Source organism: Trichechus manatus, unplaced genomic scaffold (genome assembly GCF_000243295.1).
Source record: "Trichechus manatus latirostris isolate Lorelei unplaced genomic scaffold, TriManLat1.0 scaffold00082, whole genome shotgun sequence".
Classification (NCBI taxonomy): Eukaryota; Metazoa; Chordata; class Mammalia; order Sirenia; family Trichechidae; genus Trichechus; species Trichechus manatus.
In genome coordinates, this window is record NW_004444018.1 from 11,367,762 (window position 1) to 11,390,557 (window position 22,796).

The following is a 22,796-nucleotide window of genomic DNA, read 5'->3' on the forward strand; positions in this document are numbered from 1 at the left end:
GTGGGGTTGTTAACCAATGTCATAAAACAACATGTGTACTACTGTTTCATGAGAAACTATTTGTTCTGTAAGCCTTCACCTGAAGTACAATAAAATATTAAAAGAAAAAAAAAGTGTTAGGTTCCTCCATCAGGCAAGCAACCCTTTGTATTTATGCAATACTTCAGAGTTCATAAAGCACTTTCATATACAAGATCTTATTTTAATCTCTTCCAAGACCTTCTAAAGTAGGTATTGCTATCCCCATTTTACAGAAGGGAAAATTAAGGCTCAGAGAAGCTAACAAACTTGCCCAAGGATACCCACATACAGCACCTGGACTACGTCTGCTCACTCCATGTTAACTTGTCTTGTGCAGCTCTATTCGGGCGAATATACAAGCTACAGGCAGATTTCACCAATTGCTGCCTGCTTAGCTTTGGGAATTAGACCCCTTATGTCTGGGTCAAGAGATCTTGAAGCATAGTTTGGGGGTAGGTTTGCTTTCAGTCCAAAGACACTAGTTGCTTTTTAAGACGATGATTAAAAAAAAAAGCACATTTTAACCTTGGAAAGAAAACACTGAAGAACATCTTAGTCCTGATCAAAGTTACTTCTGACATCCAGACACAGAACAAAGGTAGAACTCATCAGTTCAAGGGCACTGAACTGCCACAGTGTATTTAAACTGCCCTGCACCATCTCCATCCTGTCCCAGATCTCCTCCAGGGAAACTAAATCCCCCAGACAGACTCACAGACTTCATGAGTCTTCATAACTGAAGACTTGTTCTGGTAAGTTAAGGAGTTGAAATTTATGAAAAGTCAAATACCCAAACTGAAATATTATGATCTTATTAACTAAGAGCACTTCAGAGAGGCTCATCATAATAAAACATTATGATATAAATGAAGCTGAAGATGGTGTAGGACTGGGAAATGTTTCGTTCTGTTATAGATAAGGTAGCCACGAGTCAGATCCAACTCAACAGCAACAAATAACAACAATATGATATAAATGATGGCCCCTAGGTTTGTACCGTGTACAACCTTCACAACCATACCTGGCTGCCCTGGATGAAATCTTTCTTTTTTTTTTAAATCTGACAACCACCGGTAAGCATTGTCCTTCATCCTCTTGCAAGAAGCAGAGCATGGACACAGGGAAGTGAAGTCCCAAACACAGATCTTGCTTTTGAAGGGAGTGGCAGGAGCAACCAGGCAGCTGGGGCCTCTGGAAGGAGCTAATGCTGGAGATGAAGGCACCAGAGCAAAGGAGAAAGTGGACCCATTTGTGGGTCTCTCTCTGCTTTGCCTAAACCAAAGAATCGCTAGTGAACAAAGCTAACACTTGAAGACCTGCACTTAGCTTTGTAAACTTGACTCCCCACAGGAGGGTTGGTGCCCTGGGCTCCAGAGAGCAGAGGTAGGAACGCTGACCCGTATGTCAACAGGTAGAGGACAGGAGCAGAGCAGACTTGGCTGGTGGGCTCCACAAACATTGCCTTACCTCTTGGGATTACTCACCAATCTCAGTGGCAATGGCCTGTAGTTTTTCCAGTGTCCGACTGATAAGCACAATGTTGAGTCCACGTTTTGCCAGCTGGGAGAGAACCAACAAAGGACCAAGATGGTAAGCAGAGAGAGAAGGCTTGTTTTAAAGGTAAATGGGGGGATGTGAAGAAATTGGAACACTTATCCATTGCTGGTGGGAATGTAAAATGGTGCAGCCCACTGTGGAAAACAGCTTTGCAGTTCCTCAAAACCTTAAACATAGAGTCACCATATGCCCAAGAAATTCTACTCCAAGGTCTATACACAAAAGATTTGAAAGCAAGGACTCAAACAGAGACTTGTACAGCAAAGTTCATAATAGCCAAAAGGTGGAAACAACGAAAGTGTCAAACAACGGATGAATGGGTAAACAAAATGTGGTGTATACATAAAATGGATTATTATTCAGTTATAAAGGGAAATGAAATTCTGATACATGCTACCAAATGGATGAACCTTTAAAACATTATGCTGAGTGAAATTAAGTCAGACACCAAAGGACAAATATCGTATGATCCCACTTACATGAAATATCCAGAATAGGCCAATGCATACAGACTAAAGTTTATTAGTGGTTACCAAAGGCAGACAGGAGGAGGAAATGCGAGGAGGAGGCTACTTCTTAAGGAGTATGGCGTTTTTGTTAAGGGTGATGAAAAAAATTGGAAACAGATAGTGGTGAATGTTGCACAGTATTGTGAATTTCATTAATGTCACTGAAAATACGTAAAAATGGTTGAAATGGCAAATGTTTTGCTACAAATATTTTACCACAATAAAAAAAAATTTTTTTTAGGTAAATTGGGGCATCACACACTTGGTTGCAGGGCGATACACCTGCTTTGCATAGGTTTAAATATGCAAAATGTGGCAAAGATTTCTGGGCTGTGAGCAAAACAGTGGCCAGGCTAAATGTGACATGATAATAGTGGCTAATGTTTATTGTGTGGTTATTATATAAAAGGAACTTGTCTTGATGTTTTTCTTATATAGGTCCACAATTTGAAACTCTGGTTATGTAAAATGCTTGGGGTCAGATGTGTGTCAGAATTCAGAATTTTTAGGATTTTAGAAAGATAATATGGTATGTATACCATAAATTATTTAAATGCCCCAGCAGGGCCTGGGGCAGCACCCTGTAATAAAGACAGTATTTCTGCAACAATTTGTGAGCTTCTTCTTATTCACAGGGACATTAGTTATTCTTGTGCTTCACTATCTTCTTCCCATTGCCGTCCAGTCAATTCTGACTCACAGTGGCCTTATAAGACAGAGTAGAACTGCCCCATAGAGTTTCCTAAACCATAATTGGTGCAGTGGTTAAGAGCGTGGCTGCTAACCAAAAAGTCGGCAGTTCAAATCCACCAGCCGCTCCTTGGAAACCCTACGGGGCAGTTCCACTGTATGGAATCAACTCAACAGCAACAGGTTTAGTTACGTTTCATCCTTTACCGGAGCAGATCATCAGGTTTTTTCTCCTGCGGATCAGCCGATGATTTCAAACCACCGACCTTTGGGTTAGCAGCTGAGCATTTAACTACTGCACTACCAGGGCTCATTTTGTGGTTCACTGTACTCGGGCATAGTTGTGGATCTGAGCCCTTTCTCGTTGCTTTCTGATACCCAACAAGAAAGAAATGGAATAGGGAGAAGAGGGTAAACAAAGTTGGATGCCTCCCCTGAGATGAGCAAGGTAACTCTCTTCAGAATGGATAATGCCTAAATTCACAGGGACAGGGACAGGGCAATGGTGTGGAGAAGCCCAGTGTAAATTGACATTGCAGCGGGAGAGGTTGCGGAGGGATGGCAAACTCTAACCGTGTGCTGGGTGGTCATGGACAGGCTGAGCCCCATCTAAGCCTGGAAATGCTACAGGTGAGAAAAGGAAAGCATTTTCTGAAAGACAAAAGGGAAGCCCAATAGTTAGTTAAACAGAGACTGATGGCATTTGAGTTAGTGACAGAGGTCCCAGTTTATTGAAATCTTTCTCTATGGTTTTAGTTAAATGATTTATACTGTTATTTTAGTAAGAAATTGTATATTATATGGAAAAAAGTTGTGGCAATCTATCCAAAAAATCAGCCACTGAAAACTCTGTGGAGCACAGTTCTATTCTGACACACGTGCAGTCTCCATGAGTTGGAATTGACTCAATGGCAACTGTTGTTTATATTATAGAAAACACATAAGAAACTGAATTATAGACTATAATCTATGGTCTCTAATAGCCAATCATTTACGTTTAAGCCTATGGTTCCCAAACAGGGCTGAGTCTCAGAATCACTCAAAGAGATTTCAAAAAATACTGATTTCCAGGAACGCCCACCCCCACAAAAACCTTCCAAATAAAAATCTCTGGGGTTGAAGCCTCATCATCTACAATTTTAATTTATTAAATTACACTATTCAGTACACGGATGCATTCTCATTATAAAAGATTTTTGGTGAAAATATACACAGGAAAACACCAATTCAACAATTTCTTCGTGTACAGTTAAGTGACATTGATTACATTCTTCAAGTTGTGCAGCCATTCTTGCACCCTTTTCCAACTTACTCCACCATTAACATAAACTTACTGCCTCCTAAGCTTCTCATTAAACGTTTTGAGTTGCTGTTTTCAATTTGATCATATACAGATAATTTTTTTAAAGAGCACCATGTTCAAAGCAAACATTCTTTACTAATTAAGCTAAACTATTGTTTGGTTTAAAGATACTTCAGGGGATAGTTTTGGTTTAAGTTTAAAGATTACCTCAAAGTAATAATTTCAGGGCAATATGAAAGATTTTAACAATACAAAAGGAAAAAGTCCCCAGTGCCTTCCCCCGTTCTGATTTCCCCACCCACCCCTAGGCTCTTACTGCCTTTAATCTGTTGTTTATCTTTCTCTACCTTTTTCTCTACACACAAAAGCACATATCCACCATTTGTCTGTCAATTTGTCGTACTGCTGCAGTTTGCATGTTGCTATGATGCTGTGCAGTGGTTAAGAGCTATGGCGTGCTATGGCTGATAACCAAAAGATTGGCAGTTCAAATCCACCAGCTGCTCACTGAAACCCTATGGAGCAGTTCTACTGTGTCCTATAGGGTCGCTGTGAGTCTGAATCAACTCGAAGGCAACGGGATGATGCTGCAAGCTATGCTACCAATATTTCAAATACCAGGTTTCAACATGGTGAACAGGTTTCAGCAGAGCTTCCAGACTAAGACAGACTAGGAAGGAAGGCCTGGTGATCTACTTCTGAAATAAACCAACGAAAAGGTTATGAATCACAACAGAATATTGTCCAACATAGGGCTGGGACTAGGCAACATTTCGTTCTATTGTACCCAGGGTCACCATGAGTTGAAGTCAGCTAAACGGCAGTTAACAAAAACCACATTAGCCCATATAGAAATAAACATTTGTTCTGTGGGGTTTCTTTCTTTTTATTCTATATAAGGCATTGTAAGTATCGTCTTACAGTATTCTTTTTAACTTACAGATGTGTCGTATCTCTAGGAATCTTATCGTTTCTATGTAGAGCCACCAATTCTCTTTTTTTATTGCTTCAAAGTGTTCCATAGCTCCCCTTTGGGTGAACGTTTATGTTGTTTCCAAGTTTTTTTAATATTAATATTGCTACAATGAAAACCCTTCTATGGATTTTTATACATACGTGTGAATTAATTCCTAGAGTAGATAGACAAGTAGAAATGGTTGTAAATTTGTCAATCACTTCTATTTCAATCAGTTTCTACTTTCAGTATTACGAACTTATATTGTCAGGCATAGAATAGCCTCAAAATTAATCATCTGAATTTTATCAATATGAATAATGTCTTTTATTATTTCTTACTTTGAATTGTATTTTGTCTGATACTAATACTGCGTCTGCTGCTTCCCTTTTGTTTGCATTTTCCTACTATGTATTTGTCCATCCCTTTATTTTCAACCTCTTGTATTGAACACTGGAATTTTTTTTAGCCTCATCTGAGTGTCTGTAATTTATCAGTAAATTTAACCAAGTCACATTTTTGAGAGTGCAGATTTGTTACACTACTGCTGCTCTTATTTTAGTTTTTCTCTTCACTGCATTTTCTTTGTTGTTTTTCTCCCTTTTATGACTGTAGTAGTGAGGATAGGCTAGGCAGAGAAATACCTACAGACACCAAACATGGGGAGTTCCCCACAAACAGCACATCCCGATGCCACTCATACCTCCAAGCTCTACCCAACCCTCAGAAATTCCAGGCAGATTCTTAATGTCACCTAATCATGCTCTCAAACCTGAACAGACAACCCAGGGTTATCTGTGGACAGCATCTCACATGAAAGAAAACTCAAAACAACTCAGAAGAGTGGAGACTAAGTAATGAGACTTTTTTAAAAAATCTAGAATAATAATGTTCTCAGAGGGATAGAGAAGTCACTACATATAAGACAAAGGAGTAGGTGGCTCTAAAAATATATGCATACAAAGACTACAAAAGAACTTTAAAAATTTAAATAATTTTTAATGTTTTAAATTTTTTATTTTTAAAAAAATTTAAAGTTGAAGAAGAAAATAGCATAAATAAAAAGATTCAATGTAAGGGTTGAACGATAAAATTTACGAAATCCATTCACAGAAAGAAAAGCAAAGAAACAAAGAAATATCCGTTTTAAGAAAAATAAAGGATTATACCAAGATCTGAGTAATAGAGCTTCCACAAATAACATTACCTAACATCTGAGTAATAGGCATCCCAGAAAGAAGAAGAGATAAGTTGGGAGATGAATGCGAATACCCTAGCCCATCTTGCTCCGTGGGGTGATTTTGGCTGTGTCCTCCACAGCCTCCCCTTTCAATATTTCCACTCATTTTCTGAACCTGGTTGCTGAGCCTTCCCAGTGATTTTGTGAACTAGATGAACACCCTAGGATAAACTCATCTCCTGCTAAAGTTTTTTAAAAACAGTACAAGAATGTTACCAAAAAAAAAAAAAAAAAAAAAAAAAACCTCTATGCCACTAAATTTGAGAGCTTTGGTGAAATGGATATTGTCTAGAAAAATATAAATTACCAAATCTAATCCAAGAAAAAATTAAATAACTGGAACAGTTCTAAAAAACTCATTGCCATCCAGTCGACTCCGACTCACAGCGACCCTATAGGACAGAGTAGAACTGTCCCATAGAGTTTCCAAGGAGCGTTTGGCGGATTCGAACTGCCGACCTTTTGGTTAGCAGCTGAGCTCTTAACCTCTACACCACCAGAGTTTCCGGAATAGTTCTAGAACCATTAAAAATAATAGTAATAAGGTGATGATGATAATGATGACCAATAAGTAGCTGAAGTCTTCCCACAAAGAAAACTCCAGCCACAAATGGTTTTACAGATAAATTCTATCAAACATTCGAAAAAAAATCATTCCAAAATTATGCAGTTTTTTTCAAATAATAAAAAAAGGCAAAATTCCCCCATTCAGTTTATGAGGCTGGCATAGCCTTGACATCACAACTTTGGGAAAGAGTGGCATTGTCTAGTAATGTTGGCCATGTGCATAACCTATGATGGAGAGTTCTGCTCCCAGGTATAGTCTCTGCTCCTGCACGTGTACCCTAGGAGGCATAAAAATGGTCACATCAGCACAGGTGGGAACAATCTAAATGTTTGTTAACAGAAGAAAAAAAAAAAAAACCTGTTGCCATAGAGTTGATTTTGACTCATAGCAACCCTATAGGACACGGTAGAACTGCCCCATAGGGTTTCCAAGAAGCAGCTGGTGGATTCAAACTGCCAACGTTTCAGTTAGCTGCCGAGCTCAACTGCTCCACCAAGGCTCCTAACAGAAGAAAGGATAGCTCAGTTGGTATATATTTATGTAATGGAATACTATACAGTACTGAAAGTGAATGAACCATGTTTACACATGTCAGCATATGAATTTCAAAAATGTAATATTGACTAGAAAAAGGGCAGATTAAGGAATACATATGACTCCATTTACATTATGTTCAAAATAAATAATACAACCAACATATTGTTTAGGGATGCACGCATATGTAATAAAACTTTCTTTTTAAGCAAGGAAATTATTAACACAATGTTAATGCTAGTGTTTACATCTATGGGGTTGAAGGAAGGGAAACAAAGGCATGGTATACTTGCAGCTTCCAGTACACTGGTGATGTTCTATTTCTGAAGCTGGGTGAAAAGGGATACAGTATTCATTTCATTATTATTTTTTATAACCTTACTATGTATAATATGCACTCTTGTTTGGTACATTTCTCTTTCTCTCTCTCACTTTCTCTCTCTCTGTCTCTCTGACTTATTGTTTCTGTCTCTCTCTCTCACACACACACACACACACACACACACACACACACACAGCCATGGCATACTATAATGACCCTAGGATATTCAAAGCCTGGATCAGAAATTATAAGGTTGAAGTCAAGCAGCACAGGAAAAAAGCTCATTCATAATCAAGTCAGGGGAACATAAAGAGAACTCAAAGCTGCTGTTTTCATTAAAGCCAAGATGAAAGAGAACAAGCTTTAGCTGGGGTGATTTTTTTTTTTTTAATTGTACTTTAGAAGAAGGTTTACCGAACAAATAGTTTCTTATTAAACAGTACACATATTGTTTTATGACAATGGTTAACAACACCACAGTATGTCAACACTGTCCCTTCTCAACCTTGGGTTCCCTACTACCAGCTTTCCTGTCCCCTCCTGCCTTCTAGTCCTTGTCCCTGGACTGTTGTGTCCCATTAGTCTCGTTTTGTTTTATGGGACTGTCTAATCTTGGGCTGAAGGGTGAACCTCGGGAGTGACTTCATTACTGAGCTAAAAGGATATCAGGGGGCCATACTCTCAGGGTTTCTCCAGTCTCTGTCAGGCCAGTAAGTCTGGTCTTTTTTGTGAGTGAGAATTTTGTTCTACATCTTTCTCCAGCTCTGTCCAGGACCCTCTGTTGTGATCCCAGTCAGAGCAGTCAGCGATGGTAGCCGGGCACCATCTAGTTGTACTGGGCTCAGTCTGGTGGAGGCCATGGTAGTTGTGGTCCATTAGTCCTTTGGACTGATCTTTCCCTTGTATCTTGTTTTCTTCATTCTTCCTTGCTCCTGAAGGGGTGAGACCAGTGGACTATCTCAGATGGCTGCTCATAGGCTTTTAAGACCCCAGACGCTACTCACCAAGGTAGAATGTAGAACTTTTTCTTTATAAAGTGTGTTATGCCGATCGAGCTAGATGTTCCCCCAAGACCATGGTACCCACAGCCCTCAGCCCAGCAATTCAGTTCCTCAGGAAGTTTGGATGTGTCTACGGAACTTCCATGACCTTTCCTTGTACAAGTTGTGCTGGCTTCCCAGCTGGGGTGATTTAGACGAGACAGGAGGAAGAAGAGTTTCCTTGCTGAAACTGGCACAAGAAAGTGCCAGATATAGCCAAGCAGTGTGTGACGACATTTAAGAATAGGGTAAGGCAGTTATTTTTCTTGGGTTGGTTTGAAGCAGAGCTAGCAAAGTGCCAAGGGCTAACTGTGCTGCCCATGCCTGCAGCAGCCAGGACTGCCGTGAGAAGAATTCTGCCTCCTCTTGTCTGCCATATCAAGGTGGGATTCAGTGTCTGCATCCTTACCATCCCGGATCCAGTGGAATAGTACTAGAACTTTCCAGAAGCGGAGGAATGGAACCAGACAACCATTAAGTATGTGTATTGATTCTAGCAGTCTCTGGGCATTATAGCCAAGAGTACATATTTACATACATCAGAGTGCCAAAAGTAAAATTTACCATAGTTCATGCTGACAAGTGTTTAGTAAGATGTTTTTAAATCCTCTTGGGAGGGGTAGAAATTGGCTCAGTTGCATAGAGGATAATCTGGCAAAGGCATCAAATATTTAAATGCACATACCCATTGAGCCAAAAATCTCACTGATAGGGATTAACCCTTGGATATGTGCTCAAATATGTGTTCAAAAGTACGCTTTACAACATTATTGTAAAAGCAAAAATGAAAATCAACCTTAGGGCCCACCCTTGAGGGAAAAAAAAAAGTTACTGTGGAGTTGACGTCAACTATAGTGGTCCCATGTGTATCAGAATAAAACTGTGCTCCATAGGGTTTTCAATGGCTGATATTTTGGAAGTAGATTGCCAGGCCTTTCTTCTCAGACACCTCAAACCTCCAACCTTTCAGTTAGCAGCCGAGCACATTAACCATTTGTATGACCCTGGGACTCTTACGCTTAAGGGGTTGATAAAATAGACACAGTTCATCCAGGTATGGGGTACCCTGAAACAATTAAAATGAAGGAAAGCCATCTGTATGTCCTTGCTGTGGCAAGATCCCCAAGCTGTATTGTTAAATAAATGCAGCAAAATTTAGAATAAGGTTTATGGTTGTGTAGATTAAGATTAAGTTCATGTTTAAGGGAGTGTCATGGATTGAGCTGTGTCCCCCAAAAATATGTGTCAACTTGGCTAGGCCATGATTCCCAGTATTGTGTGGTTGTCTTCCATTTTGTGATCTGATGTAATTATCCTCCATTTTGTGACATGTTGTAAATCCTAACCTCTATATGTTAATGAGGCAGGATCAGTGTGGCATATAGATTGAGTCACAGCCTTACAAGAGGGTGTGACTCAAGTCACACCCTTACTCAAGTCACAGCCTTACTTAAGTCCCACCCTTACTCAAGTTATACCCTAGCTTGAGTCACACGTTTTATCTTACAAGAGATAAAAAGAGAGAGAAGCTAGCAGAGAGGGGAGGGACCTCATTACCACCAAGAAAGAAGAGCCAGTAGTGGAGCACATCCTTTGGACCCAGGGTCCCTTTGCACTGAGAACTTCCTAGACCCAGGGGGAAGATTGCTGCCAAGACACATGGCAATCTCCAAGAACACCAAGCCTGCAGATGTTGAAAGGAGACAAGGACTTTCCCCCTAGAGCCAACAGAGAGAAACCCTTCCCCTAGAGCTGCCACCCTGAATTCAGACATCTAGTATCCTAAAGTATGACAGAATAAATGTCTGTTTGTTAAAGCCATCCACTTGTGGTATTTCTGTTACAGCAGCATTAGATAACTAAGATGGGGGAAAACTCAAACACACAGGTGTGAACTGTGATACTGCTACTGGGCCACTAACACCCCTTCTCCTCTTCCTGGCACACGACTGATGACATTCCCCAGCCTTCTTTGCACTTGGTTTGGCCACAAGACTGAGTTTTGTCCAGTAGTGGGTCAGTGGCCTACATCAGAGAACCTTGAGTTTGCCATGTTTTCTTTTCTGTTCTTCCCCTTCTTACCCGTCAGAGCACAGACATGCTTATGACCCAGATTTGACCATGAAAAAGACAGCAAAGGCCCATATGATGGGAGAGAAACCATACAGAAGGAACGTGGGCAGAGCCACCCTTCAGCCAGGAGAGCTTCCATTTTCTTTGAAGTCTCTGTATTGTTGTTGGGTCTCTTTGTTATTGCAAGGCAGAGACCATTGATGGTTCAGTGGTAGAATTCTCATCTCCCATGTGGGCGACCTGGGTTCAGTTCCCTGCCAATGCACCTCATTTGTGGCCACCACCTGTCACTGGAGGCTTGCATATTGCGGTGATGCTGAACAGGTCTCAGTGGAGCTTCCAGACTAAGATGGACTAGGATGAAAAGCTTAGTGATCTACTTATGAAAACCAGCCAATGAAAACTCAATGGATCACAACAGTTCAATCCCCAACTGATCTTGGAGATGGCACAGGACTGGGCAGCATTTCATTGCACTGTGCATGGGGTCACCATGAGTCTGGCAGCTAACAACAACGTCTTTATTACTGCAGCCAAGCCTCTCAATATTAGCACGTCTATATCAACACGTATGTGTGGATATTGCCATTGTTTTTCTTTATCTTTTCTGAAAGAAATCTCAAGACATGCTTAACATTGGTTACCTTTACAGACAGGGATAAGGTGAGGAAAAGGAAGGGAAGAGGCCTTTATTCCTCTTTTTGTGCCTTTCTGTACTGTATGAATTTTCTAACCTTATACCTGCATTATTTTACCTTTAAAAGGAATTATCTGGGCAAAGATACGATGGCCTTTTTTGTTGTTTTCTTCTTATACTTTTCTGAGTTAAAAATAAATGCATAAACATAATTAGCTATTAGTGAAATGCAAATTAAAACCACAGCAAGATATCACTACACATCTACCAAAATGACTTGTGGTGCAGTGAATTACTTAATATGGCCCTTCTAGCTGTGGTCTTGTGACTCCCACAGAATGATTAGGAGGGACTATGCAAATAAGGTGTTTGTGATCCACGAAGAGGATTGGACAAACAGCTAATAATGCAAATAAGGTGCATGGAACACTTGTGGGGGTCTATGGGTCCCTAATAAGGGGATTGGTCAGTTTTGCCATTCCATTAGGCTTAAAGGGAGCCAATCCCAGAGGTGGAAGGGGACCTCACTACCATCAAGAAGAAAAGCAAGGAGCAGAGCACTTCTTTTGAACCCAGGGTCCCTGCGCTGAGAACCTCCTAGACCCAGAAGTCAGAGAGAGCTGTAACACTGGAGATGGTGTGAGACAGTGAGAAGCGGCAACAGAGGAACAGCAGCAGCAGAACAAGGAGACTGGCATGAGACAGTGCAGTGGGCTTCCGGGCTCACAAAGGAGGCTACAGTGGGCATGCTGGACCATGGAGCGAGAGAGCTGAGCACCTTGGGGCAGGAAGCTTGCTTGCAGAATAGGATGCTTCCAGTTACTTTTGGTGGAGCTAAAGAACTTTGTAATACTTGCCCGAACAGGGAAGAGGCCAGGGCCATGAGGAGCCTGTCCTCAGGGGACCAAGAGGAGTTTGTCCTCAGGGTGCTGAGAGGAGCTTGTCCTTAGGAGGCCAAGTAGAGCCCTGCAAGGCCAAGAGGACCTGAGAGAGCTGTCCTGCTCTGAAGTTACATTCACTCTAACAGGTGATCTTCAGCTATATTGCTGGACAGCAGATGCCAGTGCCACCAAAGTAGTGTCACAAGTTCCACCTCAAGCCTGGAACCTACACAGTGAGGTTTTACATTATAAAAAGATAGTCAAAGAATATCCACAAGTATGAAAAAAGATAATTAAGAGCAGTAGCCTGCATCTGTTGTTCCCTTTAAGTAGCTGATTTTCCTAGGATATTTAAACGTGACTCACCAAAAAGTTTGGCAGGAACACAACTATGATTTTAAAAAGAATATAAAACCACAGGAAACCTCTCAAAGACTTTCATATGGACTTTGACCCTGAATAATTCCCAGAGTCCCTGGGTGACACAAACAGTTAAGAGATCGGCTGCTAACCAGAAGGTTGATTATTCAAATCCATCCAGAAGCACCTCAGAAGTCTGACCCGGCAACCTGCTTTGGAAGGTCACAGCTCTACTCTGCACACATGGGGTCACCATGATTCAGAATCAACTTGACAGCAACCAACAGCAACAACAGTTTGTTTAAGGAGAACCTGGTAGTGCAAATGTTTAATGCACTTTGTTGCTAACTGAAAGACTGGAGGTTCGAATCCACCCAGAGGTGCCTCAGAGGAAAGTCCTGGTGATCTACTTCCAAAAGATCAGCCTCTGAAAACCCTGTGGAGCACAGTTCTACTCTGACACATGAGGTAGCCATGAGTGGGAGTCAACTACATGGCAACTGGAAGATAATCCCCCATTCTGGCCAGACTTAGCAAAGAAGGGGAAGCCGGGAAGCATGTGCCCTAAAAGAAAGACACCTCAGGTGTGCCTGTCCTTTGTTTTCCACTGGGGGAAAAAAAAAAAAAAAAACACAAAAAACTGAAGCAAGGACTGTCCTATCTCAAGGCTGATCCCTCCAAAAATGTCCCCAAGCCTTCTCTCTCCAACCATGGAAAATTCCCCAACCCCACACCAGCCCTCATTTTTCAGTCTTGGAGTCCGTAGAAAGGATGGCTAAAGAAGTAAGCACCTTTGTCTCACTATCCACTCCATCAGCCCCCTGGAGGGCAGAATGTCTGCTAAGTGAGAAAGAATTTGCATTTTCAGCACAAAGGATGCTGTCTGCCTAGTGGGCTTCCAGCCTCTCCTTCTTAATTCTGCCATGTCTCTCAAGAGCCATAGACTTTTAAAGGTTATATCTGAAGTCGTCCGGGAAAGGAGGGAAGCGTGGAGAACACTTGATTATGTGGCAGGCGTTGCTCTCTTTGTCTGCTGGAGCAGGACTCAATCTTATTTCCAGGAAGTCCAGGCTGACAGGCTCCCTGAGCAAGTTTTCCTGAGCCCTGTTTCAGAGAGTTAAGCCACAGAAGCCTCCCTTTCCTAGAATTCTCTGCCAGACACCCTCAGGAAGAAAAATAGTGCTGCTGTGATGAATGGGCCCCATTTATCCTTCTCCTGTATTTAGGGCCTGGGTCAAGGAAGGTGCTTGTAGCTGCTAATCTCTAATGGGTGGTGGGAGCGCTAAGGAAGACAATGCTTCCTCTGTTTGGCAGTGAATAAAAGACTTGAATTCAGGTGCCACAGGAGTGGAATGGGAGTGAAAATAGGGCGGAGTTTGAGCAGTGACTTCAGAGATACAGAGAAAGGGCCCAATCTTGTCCTTCCTCCCCTTGCCCACCCCTCTCCACAATTTTTCCCACCTACTTCTTGACACTCTAAACATAAAGAGATATTAAGTTTAAAATGCAATATAGAATAGACTTCTGAAAAGATGAATAATGCTAAGTGCAACATTATATATCAAACAAATGTAGGAAGACTTCAGAAGGCAGAAAAGAGAAGGCAGAGCAGCTAGGGGACTCAAGACCCAAGAAATAACACCATGGTATGTTCCCTGGGTTTTCTTTCTGCCTCATATATCCCAGATTTGTTGCTGGAAAACCAGCAACCCAGAAACTCCTACAGTTGCAGACAGAAAGTCCCAACAAAGCCCACTCTCTCTAATCAAAGGACCAGGAAAGTGGTAGCATAGCGTGACACAAAATTTTAGACAATGACTCCTCTACTCCAGCCAAACACCTAGAAAAAATGTGGCGCCCACCCCTTTATTTCTCCACACACACCCTCACTATCACAAGTGGGGTGGAGAGCCTAGACATCCACCCTCGAGAAGCTGCTGTAACAAGGAGCCCCAACATCCCTGCCAGGGTGGTATCAGAGAAGGATGAGTAGGGATTAGGACTTTCATCCTTGCCACACCCACATGTCAGTAGACACCAGAACTTCCACCCCTACCCAGCAGTAACAAGGCACTTCCCCTCCCCCTCTTCATCCCCCTGGAATGATGACAAAGAGGGCCTAGTGGAGAGTCAGGACCTTCACCACCACACAGCAGTACGAAGGCTACAACCTATCACTCCCAGGAATCAGTAGAGGTTTCGTGGGGAGAAGTAACAAGGCACTCCGGCCCGCTGTCAACCAGAGTCGTATCAGCAGAGGTGTATTAGGGAGCCAGTACTCCCACCTCCACCGAGCAATAAGAAGGAAGTACCCCCACCCCACCAATGGAGGCTAAGTGGAACCTGGACTTCCACCCCACCTGACAGGAACAAGGTGGCGTCTCCCCTTCTCCTGCCAAAACAGTGTCAGAGTAGCCCTGCTAAAACAAGACTTTTTAAAAATCCAGAGTCTCATAAACATAAAACCAAAAATGTGCACAATTCAACTGAAAATCACTCATCATACCAAGAACCAGGAAGCTCTCAATTTAAGTGATAAAAGACAATCAACAGATACTAATAAATATCAAAATGACACAGATGTTAAAATTACCTGACAAAAATTTTAAAGCAAACATCATAAACATGCTTCAATAAGAAATCACAAACACAGCTTAAACAAATGAAAAAATAGGAAGTCTGAGCAAAGAAAAAGAAGATACAAAGATGAAGAAAATGAAAGAGTCAAGGAAACAATTAGTCCAAAGGACTAATGGACCACAGGAACCACAGCTTCCGTTAGCCTGAGACAAGGAGAACTAGATGGTACCTGGTTACAACTACTGACCACTTTGACCAGGATCACTATAGAAGGTCCTGGTTAGAGTGGGGAAAAAAATGTAGGACAAAATTCAGATTCATAAAATAGACCAGATTTACTGGTCCAAGAGAGACTGGAGGAACTACGGAGACTATGGCCCTTAGACACACTTCTAACTTGGAACTGAAGCTATTCCCGGAGATTACCTTTCAGCCAAATTATAAACAGACCTATAAAATAAACAATAACACCAGTAAGGAAACTACTCCTTGGAACAATTATCTATATGAGACCAAAAGGGGGACATCTGCCCAAAAGTAAAGATGAGAAGGCAAGAAGGAGTAGGAAAACTAGACGAATGGAAATGGGGAGCTCAGGGTGGTAATGGGGAGAGTGCTGACACATTTCAGGGATTGCAACCAATGTCATGGACCAATTTGTGTATAAACTATTGAATGGGAAGCTAATTTGCTCTGTAAACCTTCACCTGAAGCATAATAATAATAAAAGGATATAAAGAACCAATGTAATTTAGAACTGAAAAATACAATAACCAAGATAAAATCTCAACAGATGGGCTCAACAGAAGAATGGTAGAAACTGAGTTAAAAATCAGTGAACTTGAAGATAGAACAATAGAAATTACTGAATCTAAACAACAGAGAAAAGATAGATTCAAAAAAAAAAAAAAAAGAACAGTCTCAGGGACCTGTGAGACTATAACAAGAGATCCAATATTTGTATCATTGGAGTCTCAGGAGGAGAAAAGAGGGCAGGGCTAAAAAAGTATTCAAAGAAATAATGGATGAAGATTTTTCCAAATTTGTGAAAAGACATATTTCTTCTAAGACTGATGTATTGTACTTATCTTCAAAAGTCTGAGTGAATTCCAAGCAAAATAAACCAAAGAAATCCATGCCAAGACACATCATAATTAAATGTCTGGAAACCAAAGAGAAAGAAAAAACTTTGAAAACACCAAGAGAGAAACACCTCCAGTGACATCAGATTTCACATCAGAAACCACAGAAGCCAAAAGAAGTGGCACAACATTTTTCAAATGCTAAAAGAAAAGGACTGTCAACCATGAATCTTATATCCAGCAAAAGTATCCTTCAGGAACCGAACTGAACTGGTTGTCATCGAGTTGATTCCGAATCATTGCAACCCTGTAGGACAGAGTAGAACTGTGCCATAGAGTTTCCAAGGAACAGCTAGTGGATTTGAACTGCTGACCTTTTGGTTAGCAGCCACAGCTCTTAACCACTGTGCCACCAGGGTTCCATCCTTCAGGAATGAAGGAGAAATCAAGACATTCTGGAATGAAGGAAAACTAAGAGAATTTGTTGCCAGCAGGCATACCCTAAAAAAAAATTTTTTTTAAAAAAAAGGTTAAAAGAAGTCTTCTAAACAGAAAACAAATTATTTTTTAAAATGTAACCTTGGAACATCAGGAGGGAAGAAAGAACAACAGAAAGAGTAAACATGAAGATAAGTACAATACATCAGTCTTAGAAGAAATATAACCAGAATGCTCCTTAGAAATCAGGATGGTGAGACATCAGCCTGCTTGCTTTAGACATGTCATCAGGAAAAAGACATCATGTTTGGTAAAGTGAAGGGTCAGCAAAAATGAAGGAAACCAGCAATGAATTGGATTGACACAACATCTGCAACAATGGTCTCAAACATACCAATGATTGTGAAGATGGCACAGGATCAGGCAACATTTTGCTCTGTTATACATAAAGTTGCCATGAGTCGGAGCAGATTCTATGGCAACTAACAACAGCAGCACATCTATCATCTATATGCAGATAAATAAGCACAGAAGGAAAAATCCAGACACTAAACAAATTCCAGTAACTCTCAGCCCTACCAAACCATGTTTTTATATAATATTTTATAATGCTCATTAAACTTCTTGAAACAAAAGTCATAGATAATATGTCCTGCTTACACAAATAATTTTTTAAATCGTCATGTGCCCAGGCTATAATGTAAGGCTAAAGCTAAATGTAATGTAATGTAAAGCTAAATTGAAAGGAAGAAAAGAAATAAAAGAGCTGAACTGAAGATTTCCAAGGGCGGCTCTAGAAGACAGAGTAAAGTATTACAATGAAATGTGCAAAGACCTGAAGATAGAAAACCAAAAGGGAAGAACACGCTCAGCACTTCTCAAGCTGAAAGCACTGGAAAAAAAATTCAAGCCTCAAGTTGCAATATTGAAGAATTCTACAGGGAAAATACTAAACGATGCAGAAAGCATCAAAAGAAGATGGAAAGAATACACAGAGTCACTGTACCAAAAAGAATTCGCTGACATTCAAACATTTCAGGAGGTAGCATATGATCAAGAACTGATCATACTGAAGGCAAAAAACAAGGCTCCAGGAATTGACAGATACCAACTGAGATGTTTCAACAAACGGATGCAGCACTGAAAGCGCTCACTCGTCTATGTCAAGAAATTTGGAAGACAGCTACCTGGCAAACCAACTGGAAGAGATCCATATTTGCACCCATTCCAAAGAAAGGTGATCCAACAGAACACGGAAATTATCAAGCAATATCATTAATATCACATGTAAGAATTTTGTTGAAGTTTGAAAGGAACTGCCAGAAATTCAAGCAGATTCAGAAGAGTACACGAAACAAAGGACATCACTGCTGATGTCAGATGGATCATGGCTGAAAGCAGAGAATACCAGAAAGATGTTTACCTGTGTTTTATTGACTACGCAAAGGCATTTGATGATGTGGATCATAACAAATTATGGATAACATTGGGAAGAATGGGAATTCCAGAACACTTAATTGTGCTCATGTGGAACCCATACTTAGACCAAGAGGCAGTGGTTTGAACAGAACAAGGGGATACTGCAAAGTTTAAAATCAGGAAAGGTGTGTGTCAGCATTGTATCCTTTCACCATACTTATTCAATCTGTATGCTGAGCAAATAGTCAGAAAACCTGGACTATACGAAGAAGAATGTGACATCAAGATTGGAGGAAGACTCATTAACTACCTGGAATATGCAGATGACACAACCTTGCTTGCTGAAAGTAAAGACGACTTGAAGCACTTATTGATGAAGAGCAAAGACTACAGCCTTCATTATGGGTTACACCTCAACATAAAGAAAAGAAAAATCCTCACAACTGGACCAATAAGCAACATCACGATAAACGGAGAAAAGATTGATGTTGTCAAAGATTTCATTTTACTTGGATCCACAATCAACCCCCACAGAAGCAGCAGTCAAAAAATCAAACAACACATTGTACTGGGCAAATCTGCTGCAACAGATCTCTGTAAAGTGTTAAAAAGCAAAGATGTCACTCTAAGGACTAAGGTGTGCCTGACCCAAGTCATGGTGTTTTCAATACCTTATATGCATGTGAAAGCTGGACAATGAGTAAGGAAGACCAAAGAAGAATTGATGCCTTTGCATTATGGTATTGGGGAAGTATATTGAATATACCATGGACTGCCAGAAGAGCAAACAAATCTGTCTTGGAAGCAGTACAGCCAGAATGCTCATTAGAAGTGAGGATGGCAAGACTTCATCTCACATACTTTGGACATGTTGTTACCAGGTGGAAATCCCAGGTTCTTGCTCCACATGACTCGTATTGGCCAATAAATGAGAGACCGAGGTGGAAGAACAAGAAAGGCACATTTACTTCAATGTACAACGAAAAGGAGTCAGTCAGAGATGCTACTACCAAGACTGCTTGCCAAGGGCAGGCAGGCAAGTTACTTTTAAAGGGGTTTACAAGTAGGGAGTTCATACAAATTATGTCAACAACATTCTTAATCATACTACGCAGGCACAATGGGGTTTACATAAAAGTAGAATTCGAATGCAAAGCTGGGGGTTAGGGGAAGCCAAACAAAGAAAATAAGATTTTTAATACAGTACTGTGGGGGCTGTCTTAATGTTATCAGTAGCGACCAGTCCCTGAAGAAGAACGTCATGATCAGTAAAGTGAAGGGTCAGCAAAAAAGAGGAAAATCCTCAGTGAGATGGATTGACCCAGTGACTGCAACAATGGGCTCAAATATAACAATGATTGTGAGAATGGCACAGCACAGCACAGGGCAGTGTTTTTGTTATGTTGTACATAAGGTCGCTATGGGTCGGAACCAACTCGACGGCACCTAACAACAACAACATAACGTAAGGAGAAATAAAAAGGAAAGTAGTCTATAAGTTTTACAAGATCATGTTTAAGTATATAAATGCTTATGGCACAATTGCACTAGAAAATAATAATGTCCCCACAAATTCCTAAAACAACCCCTAAGTGTTGGTACTCTCCTTTGAGTATTATTGTATTAAAAAGTGGTATACAAGGAATGAGGTTATGATTTAAATTTTTTTCTCTATTTTTATAGAAAATATTTTCCTTCTTAAAATGAATGCATACTACTTTTCTAATCAGAAACCTAGTTTCGGAGATGGATGTTCCAATGACTATGATGTGTCCAATACAAGGGGATGTGAAAGTCTCTAAGAACACAACTTACCTCAAATGAGTAAGCTTTCCCAATCCCATCTCCTGCTCCTGTGATCACTGCAAAAAGCAGAAGTGTTTTTAAACAATAGAATTAATCTTTAAACTTCTCTTTCCTGCTAGATACATTTTCCTGCAAACCTAGTCCCTTAGACATTTAGTATCCCAAAGCAACACCCCTCTGCTCTCCTGCCCCACTCCACTGAACAGTAAACTTACCAAGACTTGTCTCCCTCTCACTAAAGGTTCAAAATAAAGCTTTTTTGGAAGGAGTGGTGAGGCCATGAAGGTCACTAGGTGGTGCAAACAGTTTGCACTGGGCAGCTAACTGAAAGCTTGGCGGTTTGAACCCACCCAGGCCTGGCGATCTGCTTCCATAAAGATTACAGCCAAGAAAACCCTATGGAGAGTTCTACTGTGTAACATATGGGGATGCCATAAGTTAGAATCAACTCAGTGGCAATGGATTTGGTTTTGGTTTTACTTTTCGTTTTGGCAGGGCAGTAGAGAAGATATCCCAAAATTAAACTAAGTACTCCAGCCAGGGAACACCTTATTCAGAACTCATAAGAGTTGAGTCATTTGCAAGTCTTAATTCCTCAAGGGAAGCAGTGTAGCCTATTATCTCTCTACCTGAACAGCCAACTGTCATTATTTCTTTCAAAGTTTCTCCTAAAAGCCAAGTTCTCCCCTCTTGACACTACCACACCCCCAAGTCAGCAGCAGTCACAGCCTATGGAAGATAGGAAAACTTAGCAAAGGGGAAAATAAAGAAATACAAAAAGGAAATGCACCAAAATAAAGGAACCTAGAAAATTTTTAAATTGCACAATATCTGTTAATACGTAACAAAGCAGTCTTCTAGTCCTTTAATATCCAACATTACATACCTATTTAATGATTATTGAGCTCTAGAATAAACCTCATTCCTGTGAATTTCACAATTTCAAAATTCACTGTTGTCAGTTGCCATTGAGTTGATTCCGATTCATGGCAACTTCATGTGTGCAGAGTACAACTGTGCTCCATAGGGTTTTCAAGGCTATGAACTTTCAGAAGCAGATAGCCAGACCTGTCTTATGATGCGCCTCTGAGTGAATTCGAACCACCAACCTTTCAGCTACTAGTCGAGTGCTTAACCATTTGCTCCACCCAGGGACTTCCAAACATCATTACAATTTCCTATGTACTTATCTGTGATTTACTTTTGCACCAACAATTAAAGAGTATGCTTTTAAAAAGTGTGAACAAAAGATGTACATTTGGCTTACTCGAGAGTGAGTGCAGGAAAAGTTGTACAAATATCAAGCAGGACCCTGGCGGAAGAGCCCTCTTTGTAATGAATAGGGTCTATACTTGTTATGGATTGAATTGTGTCCCCAAAAAATGTGTGTTGTAAATCCTTACCCTTATGTCTTTGGTTAAAATTCCATTTGGGAATGAGTTTTCTTTGTTATGTTAGTGAGACTGTATTAGTGTAGGATGTGTCTTAGTCAATCTCTTTTGAGATATAAAAGAGGTTAAACAAGCAAGCAGCAGAGCAAAGATGGGGGAGACAGATGCCATGCCACATGACGATCACCAAGGAACCAACAGAAGCTCAAAAGACGAGGAACTTCCTCCAGAGTCGACAGAGAGAGAAAGCCTTTCTCTAGAGGCAGTGCCCTGAATTCGGACTTCTAGCCTCCTGACTGTAAGAAATCAAGTTTCTGTTTGTTAAAAAAACACCAACTGGTGGTATTTCTGTTATAGCAGCACTAAATAACTAAGACAATACTATAGTTAAGATAATAACGTTGAAATTAATAGCTAATACCTGTAGAGAGCTTACTTTCTGCCATGTACTGTTTGCAATGTTTTATGTGTATTATCTCATTTAATGTTCAAAACAAGCCTATACTGCAGGAACCATCATTATTCTTATTTTATAGATGAGGAAGCCTAGGAAGAGAAAGCTCTTAACTTGATCAAGGCCACACTGCCAAAAATAATAACAACAGGATTTGAACCCAGGCTGCCTGATTTTGGAGCCCCAAGTCTATAAAGAGATATCAGTGGAAAAATTAAGAAATTGATCACAGAGCTCAAGGTACTTTATCTGGAAAGTTTAAAAATTTAGTCTCTAGTTATTGGGTTTTCTTCTTGCTCCCCTCTTGAAAGATATCATCTCCCCAATATCTGCCTATGCCCAAACACATCTTACTCTTGTTGAGAATAGCTCTATTCAATATTGCCTCAAAAAACAGGTTAAGATTGTGTTTTCTAATTTGAGTCAACAAGTGTTCTGAGTCTCTTGACCCCATTTAAACTTTTTTTGGAATGTGCATTCTTAGAAGATCTTTGCCCTACACTGATGGTAAGTAGTTTTACAGAGCTCTAAGTCCACTCAATACGTGACCATTTGGACCGGTGTGGAGCAAGGCATTTGGATCCACAGTGCTCAAACTCTGTAGCAGCTTCACTGGAGGTACTTAGATAAGTGGTATTCACACACACACTTACAAATACATACTGTAAATGTCACAAGCCACAGTTAAAAATCTATTTTTCATTCAAAACAATTTCTCATTTGACTTTTGTTTTACTTCCCTTTGCTAGGCTTCTAAGGAACTGACTAGACTTAGCAAATAAAGGTAGAAGATGCCTACAGAGCCCGGAAATAAAGCTACAAACATATAGTCAACTGATCTTTGGAGCAAAGGTAATTCAATGGAGAAAGGATAGTCTTTTCAACAAATGATGCTAGAACAACTGGACATCCACATGCCAAAAAAAAAAAAAAAAA

General features: G+C 40.5%; 1 protein-coding gene across 1 annotated transcript in view; it reads right to left on the reverse strand.

Annotated features, from left to right (window-relative positions):
* The window catches only part of HSD17B3 (hydroxysteroid 17-beta dehydrogenase 3), a 39,456-nt gene that overhangs the window by 14,436 nt on the left and 2,224 nt on the right, over window positions 1-22,796 (reverse strand). Inside the window, exons 2-3 of the mRNA XM_023735845.1 lie at window positions 20,025-20,071; window positions 1,506-1,581 (exon numbers count right to left, since the gene is read on the reverse strand). Coding sequence (XP_023591613.1) covers window positions 1,506-1,581; window positions 20,025-20,071 — 123 coding nt within the window. The remainder of the gene's footprint in view (window positions 1-1,505; window positions 1,582-20,024; window positions 20,072-22,796) is intronic.